The 14,890-nt window shown below is 34.3% G+C and overlaps 1 protein-coding gene across 3 annotated transcripts in view; it reads left to right on the top strand.

Moving 5' to 3' along the window:
* ZFX (zinc finger protein X-linked) overlaps positions 1 to 5,644 on the top strand; it is a 62,676-nt gene extending 57,032 nt beyond the window's left edge. For all 3 annotated transcript variants that reach the window (XM_051985087.1, XM_051985088.1, XM_051985090.1), the window contains one exon: positions 135 to 5,644. In XM_051985087.1, the coding sequence (XP_051841047.1) occupies positions 135 to 1,318 (1,184 nt within the window). In that variant the 3' untranslated portion in view covers positions 1,319 to 5,644. The remainder of the gene's footprint in view (positions 1 to 134) is intronic.
* Positions 5,645 to 14,890: the final 9,246 nt, after the last annotated feature.

Below are 14,890 nucleotides of genomic sequence, written 5' to 3'. Positions count from 1 at the left end.
GGATGTCTTGAGTGTTGAATTATAGAAAAAATGTAATTTATACTTGTCTAATAATAAGTAGAACATATCATTTAAATGCTCTTAAAGAAATCTTTGTTTTAATGTTTATAATCTTTTTTTTTCTTCCTCTTCAGCAATAATTATTGGCCCTGATGGTCATCCATTGACTGTCTATCCTTGCATGATTTGTGGGAAGAAGTTTAAATCTAGAGGATTCTTGAAGAGGCATATGAAAAACCATCCAGAGCACCTTACCAAGAAAAAATATCGATGCACAGACTGTGATTACACTACTAATAAAAAAATTAGTTTACACAACCATCTAGAGAGCCACAAGTTGACCAACAAAACCGAAAAGGCAATTGAATGCGATGAATGTGGGAAACATTTCTCTCATGCTGGAGCTTTGTTTACTCACAAAATGGTGCATAAGGAAAAGGGAGCCAACAAAATGCACAAGTGTAAGTTTTGTGATTATGAGACAGCTGAACAAGGATTATTGAACCGCCATCTTCTGGCTGTCCATAGCAAGAATTTTCCCCATATTTGTGTGGAATGTGGCAAAGGTTTCCGTCACCCATCAGAGCTCAAGAAACACATGCGTATTCATACTGGTGAGAAGCCATACCAGTGCCAGTACTGCGAATATAGGTCTGCTGACTCTTCTAACTTGAAAACTCATGTAAAGACTAAACATAGTAAAGAGATGCCATTCAAGTGTGAGATTTGTCTTCTGACTTTCTCGGATACCAAAGAGGTGCAGCAGCATGCCCTTATCCACCAAGAAAGCAAAACACATCAGTGTTTGCATTGTGACCACAAGAGCTCGAACTCAAGTGATTTGAAACGACACATAATTTCAGTTCACACAAAGGACTACCCCCACAAGTGTGACATGTGTGATAAAGGCTTCCATCGGCCTTCAGAACTCAAGAAACACGTGGCTGCCCACAAGGGTAAAAAAATGCACCAATGTAGACATTGCGACTTTAAGATTGCAGATCCATTTGTTCTAAGTCGCCACATTCTCTCTGTTCACACAAAGGATCTTCCGTTTAGGTGTAAGAGATGTAGAAAGGGGTTCAGGCAGCAAAATGAGCTCAAAAAACACATGAAGACGCATAGCGGCAGGAAAGTTTACCAGTGTGAGTACTGTGAGTATAGCACTACAGATGCCTCGGGCTTTAAGCGGCATGTTATTTCCATTCATACAAAAGACTATCCCCATCGGTGTGAGTACTGCAAGAAAGGGTTTCGAAGACCCTCAGAAAAGAACCAGCACATCATGCGACATCATAAAGATGTCGGACTGCCATAAAAATTATTTCACTGACTTCTGTGGAGTGGAATTGTAAAGAATATTGGCCTTGAGACAGTCAATTCATTTTAAAGCCAATCAGTTGTGATTACAAAAAAAATACTGTGCATTGATTTATGCTGTATACAAATAGGATTATTGCTTCTAGTTGTTTTTTTTTTTTTTTTTTTCTGTTTTTGTTTTTGTTTTTTACATTTTGTTCAATAGCGTGTTCTGGATTCTATTCAGTTTGTTTAATAAATGAGGAAAAGATGGCAACAATAAAGTTGCATTTAATAAAGTAATCCCTGCCTCTATACTGAATCTTTCAATCCTAGTAGTTTTTATATTTATTTAAATATTTACCTTGCTTACCTTGTTGGTACTCACCTAAATACCATTTAACTAAAGGTAATCTAAGATTGGTAACTCGCAAAGTGTTCATGTTGACTCATTTGTGTCACAAATTTTAAAGGTAATTTGCATTTTCTCATGATGAAATTGTCATAGACACATCTAATATATATATATATACATATATAAATATATATGGGAGATTTTATTGTCAGATCTAGCTGTCATAATACAGAACTCATTTAATTGTCTTGTTTAATATCTTAAGATCACGTGACAACAGAACTTTACATTTAAGCTTTTAAGTCTGTAACATTACTAAATGAAAAAGCTGTGGTTGTTTTTAAATTTTCATTTTTAGCAGAAAAAAATTGTTTGGGGCTTTTTTGGAGTATTTACATCTTTTGCAGCACAACAAACTTTTAAAAAGACATACTGAAGATTTTTGCTCTTAACTATTGTGTCTGCTATTCCATCTGTGCTTTTTTTTTGTCTTGGAATGATTGTGTACTACAAATGAAACAATACTATGAATTTTGGAATTTGAGAGAGATCATTCCTATGGCTCATAGAATAGTTTGCAACTTTGTATGTAAGTGTACCCCAAATTTTAGTATACATATATGTGTGTGTATTATTTATTTTACACATTTATACACACATCCTAAGACAATGGCTGAGTTAAAAATTTCAAACTAAAAAAGTACTTAATTTACAATAATTCATGAAAAATCCAGGGATGTATATGATAGACAATTTTGTAAAACATGCTATTTAGAGAAGAGATCTCAGGTAAAGAAGTAGAAAGAAAATACGTACAGTAGTATTTTTAAAAGAATAAAAGGTATTTTCAGTAAATATCTTTAATAATTGAGAAATAGAAATGATACATATCTAAATAGAATGTTTTTCATGATATTTCAGCCTCATGTTATTCCAGAAAAGTAATTATTATCCATACACGACTAAATTCAGTTCTGTGATATAAGCAGCTTGAGAGAACACTATGTATCTATCTCACCAAGCTGAGAGTATGAAGAGTATGAAGGAGCTACAGATCTCTGTAATAGATAATGGGTACTGATTACTATATAAACGTAGCAAGTTCAAGTTACTATACCTTAAACAATTGCAATGGGTGAAAATGTAACTGGTTCAACACCTTTGTCAGCACTGAATTGAAGATTACAACTTTATTAAGTATACTGAAAAAAAAAATGAGCTAAGACCTTGTATTGGTTAGTAAGTCTTTAATTGTTTGGTCTTTCATTGCAATTGAATTTTTTAAGTCATGCTAAATCAATCTAAACAAGCAAGGATATAATAGATAGTAGATTCCAGACATTCTTAACCTAATTTTATTGAAATTAATATGAATTTTGAGGTGGGGGAGGGAAGTACATATAAGTACCCAGAAATGGCTACTGCCACTTAATTCAGTTCCCTTTTGTTTGTGGCATTTTCTTGGAAGTTTCAAATATCTCTTCCCATTGCCTTGCCTGCTACATGTTAAGTCTGATGATACCAGTGCTGCCTGTTACTGTCACGCTGCTCTGTCTTACCTTTGCTTTCAGATTTTCATCTTTCATCTTTCCTTTTAGCCCCAGTATTTTGATTCAGAATTGTGTAGAATACTACATTTTTCAAAGTATTTGACATATCCCCAGGGTATTAGATTTATTTAGTTGTAAGTTAAATGCTTCAGGCTGTTATGAAGTTGGACTGATGGTGATCAAAGCTATGTTTTCTGTACTTTAATGTCCTCCATAAAACACTGTCCCACATTCTATATTTCATTGGTCACATATGGTTGTGCAATCCATTGATGTCTAGTGTTGTCCTTGAAAACTAAATGTTTATGTTTTCATCACAATCTTTTCTTTTGAAGTCTCCCCTGTTAATTAATTTTGATTTTCTTTTAAACAGTGTAAAAGAACTGAAAGAACATGCTGTAAAATGAAATTAGTATGAAAGTAGCCATTTTAACTATATTTTTTTAAATAAACTGAAAGATAAAGAACACAACACTTTACACACTTTGTATTTCTCTTACATAGTCTGGAATCATACACATTTTTTTTTTTTAAAGCACAATATTGAAACCTTTAAAAGGTAATTAAGGGTTTGGTCAAGTGGATTTTGTAAAATGTATTCGTCTGTATAAAGAGAAAATGAAATTGTAGTTATTGTTATGTACTGACATTAGTTACAGGATAGTTTTAATTCTTAAAACAATTTGCTTAGCAAATGCTATAAAATGGATGTTTCAGTTAAATGTTTTAAAGAGGTACAGCATTTTTACAAGGACATAATATAAGTTATTGTTCTGTAGAAATATCCTATTAAATATTGTATGTCCCTCCCTCTGTACACTTTGTAAAAAAGTAAAATACATAAAAAGAAAATCATATAGGGAAGTGTGACATTATTGTAATTGTGTACTTGAGAATAACGTGCAAAAATAAAAATCAGAATATTTTCCTGTTAATGAATGTTTAGTCTATTTGATACCAGTACTAAGTTAATGCTTTTTCTTAAGAAAAAATGTACAGTTTTTGTAAACCTAATAAACAAAATACAGTGGATTATTTTCATTTCCCCATTTCTTAACTCATTTTGTGTAGTACTGGAATGCAAAATGTCATTGCTTTGAATTTTTGACACAAATGCAAATATTGGGAATCCTTTAGTTCTGTGATTTTGCAAGCAATATTTTATAAAATTTGAGGTAATTGGTGAGATCTTTGATGAGTATGTCCTTGAAATTTATTTGTGGGTGGGTTTTTTTTTTTTAATCTCATTAGCCATTGAGAGGAAGAGATAAAAAGAAAAATATCGTATAGAGTAATGCCACAATGTCCATAAAGCTTGTTTTTGAGAGTGTTTAATTTTTTTTTTTTTTTTTTTTTTGCTATAAACTCACAACACATTGAATCAGTGTTTAATTTCATGAGTCTTCATTATGTCCATGGCAGAAAATATCCTACGGTGTTTTTCAGTCTTTTAAGTGTCTAGTCTAATTGAGAGCTGATTGGTCATTGTCAAGTTTGAAGTTAGTTAGCAAGAGTCCAACTAGGAACTCTGATAAGATAAGAATAAGGTGACAATTATTAAGATTCAGAAACTAGTTTATTAAATAAATATTTCTGAATATAAAATAGTAATTAGCCTTGCTTATCTGGTGCACTGTCTGATTATGGAGAAAATTCTTCAAGGAAAAAAACCTACTTAATAATTGAAACTACCATTCAAGACAGTTAAGTGAAACAAAATACCATAATTGTTAATTTATTTGAAGTTGTGAATCAAATATAAAAACCATAGCAATCCAGGAGTTAGCTAACTAATTTTAATAAGACAGTTAATTGATCTAGCCATTTCTTGAGACTGTAAACTCTTTATCCTTTTGGTATGTGTAATAGTTGTTATCCCTCCTCCCACCACTATTTTTGAAAGGAAAATCAACATTAGAGCATTGGCAGAAAATTAGGATCACTAGTCTAGACATTTCATTGTATGGGACATAGAAGGGAAAGAATTACAAAACATCTGAATGAAGAAGTTGGAGTTGAAACATAGCTTGCAAAGTTTGAATCTCTTTACCTTGTTTGGATGATAAAAGTTCAATAAGATGTCCATCAAAGGGTTAACACATCTCTTCCATTTCTTAAATTTTGCAAAGTTTCCAATATGTTACATTCCTTATGTAGACAGAAGGTCAGCTAAGTAAAATGTAAAGACAGTTTTTGTGTTTTATTTTTTTACTACCATAGGGGTTCTTAAAAGTTCTCAAAAAACATGCTTTCCACCTCTTGCAATTGTTTAGGTATGGTCTAGGTAAAGTTTGTCCTTTTGGTTTATGTTACTTTATGTTCCATCATGTATATATTGTTTGTTTTGTTTATAAAATAATTCTTGAATTTGTTACATATTGTTCCTTGTTCTTTTGACAGCTTTGCTATCGTTTGTAAATAAATTCCTATTTTGTTTTAAGCTATTCTAGTAGAGTGTTGGCTATGGATAAAGATATATTTGTGTGAGCAAACAAGGTGAGGTGATTTTGTTCTTAACTGAAAGCTGAGAGGGGTAAGAATATTGTTCCACTCCTAATTTGGTATAAATAAGCTATTTCACTATTTTAATCTAGTAAGCATTGTTATATAGTACCAAGATTAATTTTGTACTTTTCATATACAACATAGAATTTTAATTTTTACGTGCCTATGAAGTAAATGTAAGTGTATAACAAACAATTTGATTTTTTAATTTGGGGACAAATCTACAAAACTGTTTAATTATTCAGAGACTTTTCTCATCCACATAGTCTATTTTTTTTTTCCTGTGCATCAAGTACATCAATTGAGATAAATGACAGATGAGCCTGTACATAAGTATTTCACTATTCCAAATAGCATTTAGTTGTGTAATTAATGCATCCATGATTCCAGTAATCCAAGGAGTACCCACTTAATTTCATTTAAAAACAAAACAACATGAAAACAACAAAATAAAATAGAACATTGTCATGTGTCCTGCAGAACATTGGGGAAGATTCAAAATACATAATAATCTGTTCAAGAAAGTATGTAAAATTAGAAGAAATTATATTCATGAGTGTCCATCTTAGTTCCTTGTAGGTTCCCTGCTGCACACATCTTTTATTCTCTCTCCCTCTTTTCTCCCCCCCCCACCTTTACAATCTCCCCTTCTTTCCCACTTCCCCCAAGAAGGCTATAGTTAAGCAGGATATATTTATGTATACTTATATAGATAATAGGCATGCACCTCTCCCCCCATATAAACACATCTTTCCTAATTCTGCTCCTAATTGCCTTGCTATTACATGACCCCCCCCCCCCCACTCCCATGGATCCCTCCCTTGTCATCTTCCTTCACCCTTTACTTCCCCTCTCCACTCATCCCTTCCTTCATTATACATTTTGAAGAGCGCTGTACTTTTCATGGTATATATTAGTGTTGCCAATTTAACCCATTCCTAATGTGAGTAGATTTTCAGAACTATGAACCCTCTTCTCCTCTAATGTCTCTATACCTCATTTGTGTCAGATTATACTCAAATCTGTCCCAGTCTTTCTTTTGAGCTATTTCTGTCAGTCTTAAACATGGTATACATTTCCATGTAAAAAACAATTTGTACCTGTTAAGTTTTTTGAAAGTGACCTTTGATATTGGCTCTTAATATTGTTAAATTTTGAGTTTGGATTTGATTGATAGAAAGTCATGAAAATCTGCAAGTTTGTTGAATGTCCATTTTTTTTTATTCAATATTATAGATAATTTTGCTGGATATGATGTTGGCTGCAGGCCTAGTTCTTTTGCTTGCCAGTATATATGATTCCAGGACCTGTAGTCTTTTATTGTGGTTGCTGATAAGTCCTGTACAATTCTAATTGTAGTTCCAGGATATTTGAATTGTTTTTTTCTTGTTTCTTGCAAAATTTTTTCTTTTTCAGAGTTTTGAAATATGGCAATAATATTCCTATGTGTTTTCCACAAGGGATCACTTTGATGTGGTAATTAGTTTTTTTCTTTCTATTTTTCCCTCCAGGACAATTTTCTTGGATTATTTCTTACATTATTGTGTTGGTGTTCTCTTTTTGGTCACAGCTTTCTGGTAGTTTATTATTATTATATTTTCTCTACTTGATCTATTCTTCAGATCTGTTATGTTTCATATTCTGTTCTATTTTTTCATTATATTTTGTTATTTCTTGATCTTTTATAGCTTCACTAGCTTTTCCTTGCCCATTTCTCATTTTCAGTCATTTTCATCTTTTAAGATTCTGTATCTCCTTTTCTAGTTAACTTTTTTCATAATTGTGATTTTTTTGGATGATCTTTATTTATTTATTTATTATTTATTTAGTTTTTCCTCAATGTCTCTCACTTGATTTTAAAATTCTTTTTTGAGTTTAATAAATTTTCTCTGGGCAGGAAGCCATTTCACATTACTCTTTGGGTTAAAAGAAGCTTCTTTTTTACTTATGTCCTTTGAAGATGAACCCCACTCTTTACATATCTCATAGTATGTTTCTATAGTTGGGCGGGCTCTTTGCTGGTTCATTTTTTTTTTTTAAATAAGTATTAATGTAAGCACCTCTAATGGGGTGAGAGGATGGTGCTTCTGGCTTTACTTCAGCTCTCCCCTCTGACCTAGAACCCCAAACCAATAGCTCCCTCCTCCAGCAACCAGCTGTATCCCTACTTCGCTACCCTTGCACTCAATGGGTGTACTGGTTCCTTCTTGCCTCGGGTTGCATCTCAGCAACCTGCTGGTCCTGGCGTTCTTGATAACAGGGGTTCCTCAGTCTACCCAGATTCAGACCCCAGCTTCACATGCAGTCTGGAAGTTAAAAGTTCCTGTGGTTCCTACTGAGGCTCCAGCCAAACCCACTTAGCTCTAGGTCCCCACTTGGTGTTTCTGTGGAGCTAACCTGGAGATGTTTGCACTTCATACAGGTTAATATCCGGCTGGGGTCTTTTCTTCAGATCTTGCATTGTGTCAGGAAGATCTCAGTTCTGCCCCAAGTTGTCTTGGTTTGTTCTGTTTGTGAGGGAAATCTGGAGAACTTGAAATTTACTGACATACTCTGCCATCTTCCCAGAATCCTCCATCCACTTTCAAAAAAAGCCCTTCACCAGGTTGAATCACTGGTGATAAAATTTTTAATTATAATAATAAGTTACAGAAGAGGCGGGATCTTTATAGGTAATTATGTTGGAATTGTCCTGTATTTGCTGAATTTTTCATTTAAATACATCTTGGTTGTAGTCTTTTAGATACTTTAGATGCTTAAGATTATATTCTTCATTGCTTTCTCTGCAAATATCCTAGCTTTTTTTCTCCATGTTTTGTTCAAAGTGTAGAATCTACTTTCCATCTTTTCATTTGCTGCATGTTCTAAAAAACTTTCTATTCATCCCCATATCTTTAAGAGCAAATATATAAAAGACATTATAGAGAAAACTGAAGCCTAGAAATGTTCTGGAATAATTCCTGTTTTAAGGGCACAAGAGTGATAAGATCACCAGGCATAAAAGTCTTATTGGTAGTTATCTTTTTGTCCCATCTCAGCTATACTTTTCTTCTCTGCCTATAGATTGTCAATAGGGATTCAAATAAAAATTCAAATGCCTACCAAAAGAGGCAGCCTGACAACTTGCTACCTTTGAAATACTATCAAGTACAAATCACTCATAGGGTACTCCTTGGACTCTTAAGACACATTCTAGAACCACATTAGTGGAGAATGTTTCTATAGAAGTTCCATACAAATGAAATCACGGATTAAAACAAAAAATAAGTATCCTAGGCACTTGGGAATATGGAGGTAAAACAGTTTTTGGCCCATGGAATTTTACAGGGAGGAGGAGATAAGTTTCTAAAGGGAAGACACTGGGAATACTGCATATTGCTGAATATGTATAAGAATACTGAGGAGAGAAGGAGAGCACTTATAATTGGGGATCTCAGAAAGTCTCAGTGCTAACTAAACCTTGAAAAATAAGAATTGTAAACTTTGGAGATGAAATGAAAATACTTTCTAGATATACAGAGATGCAGAGATGGCAGAGATAAAATGTTGAGTTCAAGGGACAGCTAGTACGGTTTTTTTCCTGGAATATTGAATTTGTGAAGGAAAATAATATGAAATGGGGCTGGTAAGGAGTTTATATTTTAATCTATAGTTATGAGGAACCACTGAATATTTTTGAGGAAAGACTATCAGCAAGGAAACTACATTTTAAGAAAATGCTTTTGTCAGTTGTATTTTCTTAGGAGGACATAATCTTTGTCATGTAAAGCGGTGTGGTTGAATTTTTTTTTTTCCTATAATTTTGTTGATATGGGCAAATGTTGAATAAGCCATTAGAAAAGATGGGCAATTGTTCTTTAACTTAGAGTCTTAGAAAGCTGGGAATGAAATCTGAAAACTAAGGTGTTAAGTCCTCTTTCCCAAGACACAGAGATAGCATGTCATAGTTGAGACTTGAACTCAAGTCTTCCTGACTGCAGCTGGCTCAATCCATTCTGCCAGATGGACTATATATTTGAATGTATGTTCGAAAAACAAGTTTGAGACTTTTAAATGTTACCTTCTTTAAATTAGGAATATAAATGTTGTTAATATTTACATATGCATGATTTTTCATAGATTGAATTCAATGAAATCATTTCTTTTGAGTCATAGCTTTTTTTCTAGTTAGACATTTCCCCTCAACTCAGATTTGGTTCACTTTTCCTTCCCCTTTGTGGCTAAAAGGAAGGAAGGTATCATTTTTACTTTGCTAATCTGTCCCAAATGATGTTCAATATGTATACAACCAAATGGCACCAAGGCAGCAATGGTAATGATCATGATGTTTGTAATGATAGTATCTTTACACTTGAAGAACATTCATCCATCAATGAATATTCCAGTCACTCTAGGAAAGGGGGAAAGGAATGAGAATTAAGTGTATTCTGTGTAGTATGTGCCAAGTATTTATTATGCTAAGGACTTTTTAAAAAAATCTCATTTGATCCTCCCAACAACCCTAGGAAGGAGTTGCTATTATCTCCCTTTATAAAAAAGGAAACAGGTTAAATGACTTACCTTGAGTCAAACTTTAGAAAGTGTCTAAGGATGGATTTGAACTCAGAACTTTCTGAATCAAGTCTACATTTTATCCACTGCACGTCTGGTGCCTCTAATATTCATTATAATCTAGGCTGCCTTCTAAAGTGATTGTGGCCAAAAATTTTCACCTGAAAAACAAATTCATGAACCATACTTAGCTCGGGTGGGTCTTAGGTGGCTGGTATATAGTCCATCACTGGCCCATTTCAGCTCTTTTCAGATTAGGAAGACTTGGCAGAGCTATGTTCTGCTAACATCACTCTAAGAAGCCCATAATTATTGCAGTGAGAAATGTACATTATAGCATTTGCAATACATTATTTTTTATTATATTTTCTTTTTTATTATTATATTATAGCTTTTTATTTACAAGATATATGCATGGATATTTTTTCACCATTGACAATCGCAAAACCTTTTGTTCCAATTTTTCCCCTCCTTTCCCCCACCCACTCTCCCAAATGGCAGGTTGACCAATATATGTTAAATATGTTAAAGTATAAGTTAAATACAATATATGCATATATGTCCATACAGTTATTTTGCTGTACAAAAAGACTTGGATTTTGAAATAGTGTACAATTAGCCTGTGAAGGAAATCAAAAATGCAGGCGGACAAAAATAGAGTAATTGGGAATTCTATGAAGTGGTTCATAGTCATCTCCCAGAGTTCTTTCACTGGGTGTAGCTGGTTCAGTTCATTACTGCTCTATTGGAACTGATTTGGTTCATCTCATTGTTGAAGAGAGCCACGTCCATCAGAATTGATCATCATATAGTATCGTTGTTGAAGTATATAATGATCTCCTGGCCCTGCTCATTTCACTCAGCATCAGTTCATGTAAGTCTCTTCAGGCATTTCTGAAACCATCCTGTTGGTCATTTCTTACAGAACAATAATATTCCATAACATTCATATACCACAACTTATTCAGCCATTCTCCAATTGATGGGCATCCACTCACTTTCCAGTTTCTGGCCACTACAAACAGGGCTGCCACAAACATTTTGGCACATACAGGTCCCTTTCCCTTCTTTAGTATCTCTTTGGGGTATAAGCCCAGTAGAAACACTGCTGGATCAAAGGGTATGCACAGTTTGAAAACTTTTTGAGCATAGTTCCAAATTGCTCTCCAGAATGGCTGGATGTGTTCACAATTCCACCAACAATGTATCAGTGTCCCCGTTTTCCCACATCCCCTCCAACATTCCGCATTGTCTTTCCCTGTCATTCTAGCCAATCTGATAGGTGTGTAGTGGTATCTCAGAGTTGTCTTAATTTGCATTTCTCTGATCAATAATGATTTGGAACACTCTTTCATATGAGTGGAAAGAGTTTCAATTTCTTCATTTGAGAATTGTCTGTTCATATCCTTTGACCATTTATCAATTGGAGAATGGCTTGATTTCTTATAAATTAGAGTCAATTCTCTATATATTTTGGAAATGAGGCCTTTATCAGAACCTTTGACTGTAAAAATGTTTTCCCAATTTATTGTTTCCCTTCTAATCTTGTCTGCATTGGTTTTGTTTGTACAAAAACTTTTCAATTTGATATAATCAAATTTTTCTATTTTGTGATCAATAGTGATCTCTAGTTCTTCTTTGGTCATAAATTCCTCCCTCTTCCACAGGTCTGAGAGTTAAACTATTCTATGCTCTTCCAATTTATTTACAATCTCATTCTTTATACCTAGATCATGAACCCATTTTGATCTTATCTTGGTGTATGGTGTTAAGTGTGGGTTGAAATACATTATTGAGTTTGAAAGTGTATGAAGTGTTTTTTGCACTTACTTGAAGTCTGTGGTACTATTAGGATTTTTTCTACTTGGAACATCAATCTGTTAGAAGACAACAAATGATTCATTCCATTTATCCTACCTCAGTCATCCTTCCTGTTACATAGACATAACATACACTTATCTAAAATCCTAGGACCAAATGCAAAAGAAAACATCTGCAAAGTAAGATATACTTTTCCAGGAGTTAAAAAAAAAGCATTAAGGCGGGGTGGGGAGAATGGGGAAGGAAGGAAGGCAGCATGAATGCTAAAAAAAATTCACTTGTTCTCATATCTTTATTCTTTTACTTTTTCTCCTTCCCATTTTATAGGTACTATGCCATAAGCCACATTATTGTTAGCACAGGCTTTGGACCTGGAAAAATTCAGCACAAAGCATATTTATTGTTCAGATTGAACTTGATTCTCAGAGTCATGAACCTTTTCCTCTTGGGGGATTAGGAAACTGACTGGCCTCCATTCCTCTCAGAAGAAAGTCAGCAGTATTTCCATAGAATACATGAGAAAAACTGGCATTTGTTATTCATATCATACTTCTTACAAGTGCACTATAATTCTATGTACTTGTTTTTTTTCATTTGACAAATGAAGAGACTAGGAGTGAGAAAAGTTAAATTACTTGCTTGGGTTCTAAGCTAACAATTGCCAGAACTCAAATCTAATTTTCTGATTTATTCTACCACCAGTAGCAACCTCTGTGATATGTTTCAGAAACTGCCTTTCATGGCTAAGAAATCTGGTTGCTGATCAAGAAGTGTTTCAAAACTAGAGCACATTGGGATTTGTATGCCATATGATCATTAATTCTATGGGAACTGATGAGATTTAATAGGTGAAATAATATAAAAGGAGAAGGAAAAAAGGTCCAGGACGGAGTTTTGTGTGAACACTCATGATTTGCAATCATGGCCTAGTTAAAATACAGGAAAGAATCCAGAGAAAGTATATCATATAGGTAAGAAGAAAACTGGCAGAGAGTAGTTTCACACAAACTTTAACCTAAGATTTTGACTTTCTCAACTCTCCTCTTTTTATTTTCTCTTTCCTCCTTCCACTTTCCTTCTTTTGTTTTCTTCATCTTTGTTTTTCCCCTTTTGATAGCTTTCCTACTTCTGCCCCTTCCCCATATGTTTGTTATTTCTAAAGATTCAGATCTATTTGTCCAATCCCAACCTTTTTCCTGATCTCCGGTTCTGCATTTCTAGCTGCCTATTAAACATCTCAAACTATATGTTCCAAAGACATCTTAAACATGGTCAAAAATGAACTCATCTTTCCCCCAGACCCTTTATTCTTAACTTCCCTGTTAGAGGAAACCACCATCCTCCCACAACTCTAGGCTCCCAGCCTTGGTGACATCCTCAAATTCTCACTCCCTCATCCCCTTAATGTACAATCGGTGGTCATGTCCTATCATTTCTGCTTTCATAACATCTCTTCTATGTCCTCTTCTCTCTTCTCTCTCCTTTCCTCTTCTGTTCCTATTCTATACCTCCCTTTTCCTCCCTCTTTCTCTCTCAATACATTTTAACAGCACTTATATATTATGTTTGCATTGTGGATACCTACTTAAATGAAATTAAATAATCTAAAGTTTATCACAGCACATGCAATATCTGAAACTCTCCCTTGTAGATGACCTGCCTTAAAAACTACCTCAGATCCAAGTCACATTATGGAGATGGGATAGTATCACTTAGGAGCTCCCAATGATGTGTGTGTGTGTGTGTGTGTGTGTGTGTGTGTGTGTGTGTGTGTGTGTGTGTTAATAGCCAATCAGAGAACACATTGTTCTAAGCAAAAGACATTCAATCAAACAGCACTGAAAAAAATGACAAAGATTTTCCTCATGTACTCATGGATATACTCTCCCCACAACCTAACTTATCCCCGCCCCCAACCATGGAAGATGATACAGGTATCGAACGCAATATGATTTCTAATTGGAAGGGAAATAGTGGCCATCTGTTTCAAAGCTTTTTAAACTGGGTGTTGCGACCCCATATAGGATTGCAAAACTAAATGTGAGAGTTGTGAAAAATTTGACAATAAAGAAAACACCAAATATTTCACCAAGATTTAATTCTGTACGTGAAAATAAACAAGCACATCCAGCTTAGTATGCAAATTGGCTTTCATCTTTAATAAATGGTAAACTTATATGCATACCAAAGGATTAAAAAAAGTTTCTTTATAATTTTTTATTAGTAAATGTTTGATTCATATACCTCTATTATATACCTATACACCTAGGGTTGCATAAAATTTCTTGGGCAAAAAGGGGTCACAAGTGGAAAAACTTTAAGAAGCCTTGATCTTGTCTTTACAAATAGGGAAACTAAGGTCTAGAGAGATTAAGATTCCATATTCAGCTTATTCTGCCTTACTTTCTCCCTTCAGGGGACACAGGTACCTAAGGAACTCATTTTGATCTGATCAAAACACACATCTAAGGCAACTCTTGCCTGCATCACTGAATATTCATATCACTAAGTAAGGTATTTTCTCTGCTAAACGGGGTGCTTTGCTGTCTGGTCACTTTGTCATGATGTTGCTGCTTTGAGCTGTATATCAACTGCACTGCTTAGCTGGGAATTTTGGGGTAGCTGCTACTCTTTGCTACCATCTGCTGGACTTTTACTACAATGCAGTCTCTTCTCTAATGAAGGTTTGGGATTAAGGTGAGGTCTCTTGTCAATTCTTTACTTTTTGCACAAAAATGACAGTGCACGCAATATAACCTCTGAAGCTGAGATGCTACAAAGTACGGACGGATTATCTGCTGTCTAGCTA

The sequence above is a fragment of the Antechinus flavipes genome, chromosome 3, assembly GCF_016432865.1.
Source record: "Antechinus flavipes isolate AdamAnt ecotype Samford, QLD, Australia chromosome 3, AdamAnt_v2, whole genome shotgun sequence".
NCBI lineage: Eukaryota > Metazoa > Chordata > Mammalia > Dasyuromorphia > Dasyuridae > Antechinus > Antechinus flavipes.
Note: the sequence above shows the minus strand (reverse complement) of the source record. Positions and strands in the feature narration are given on the sequence as shown.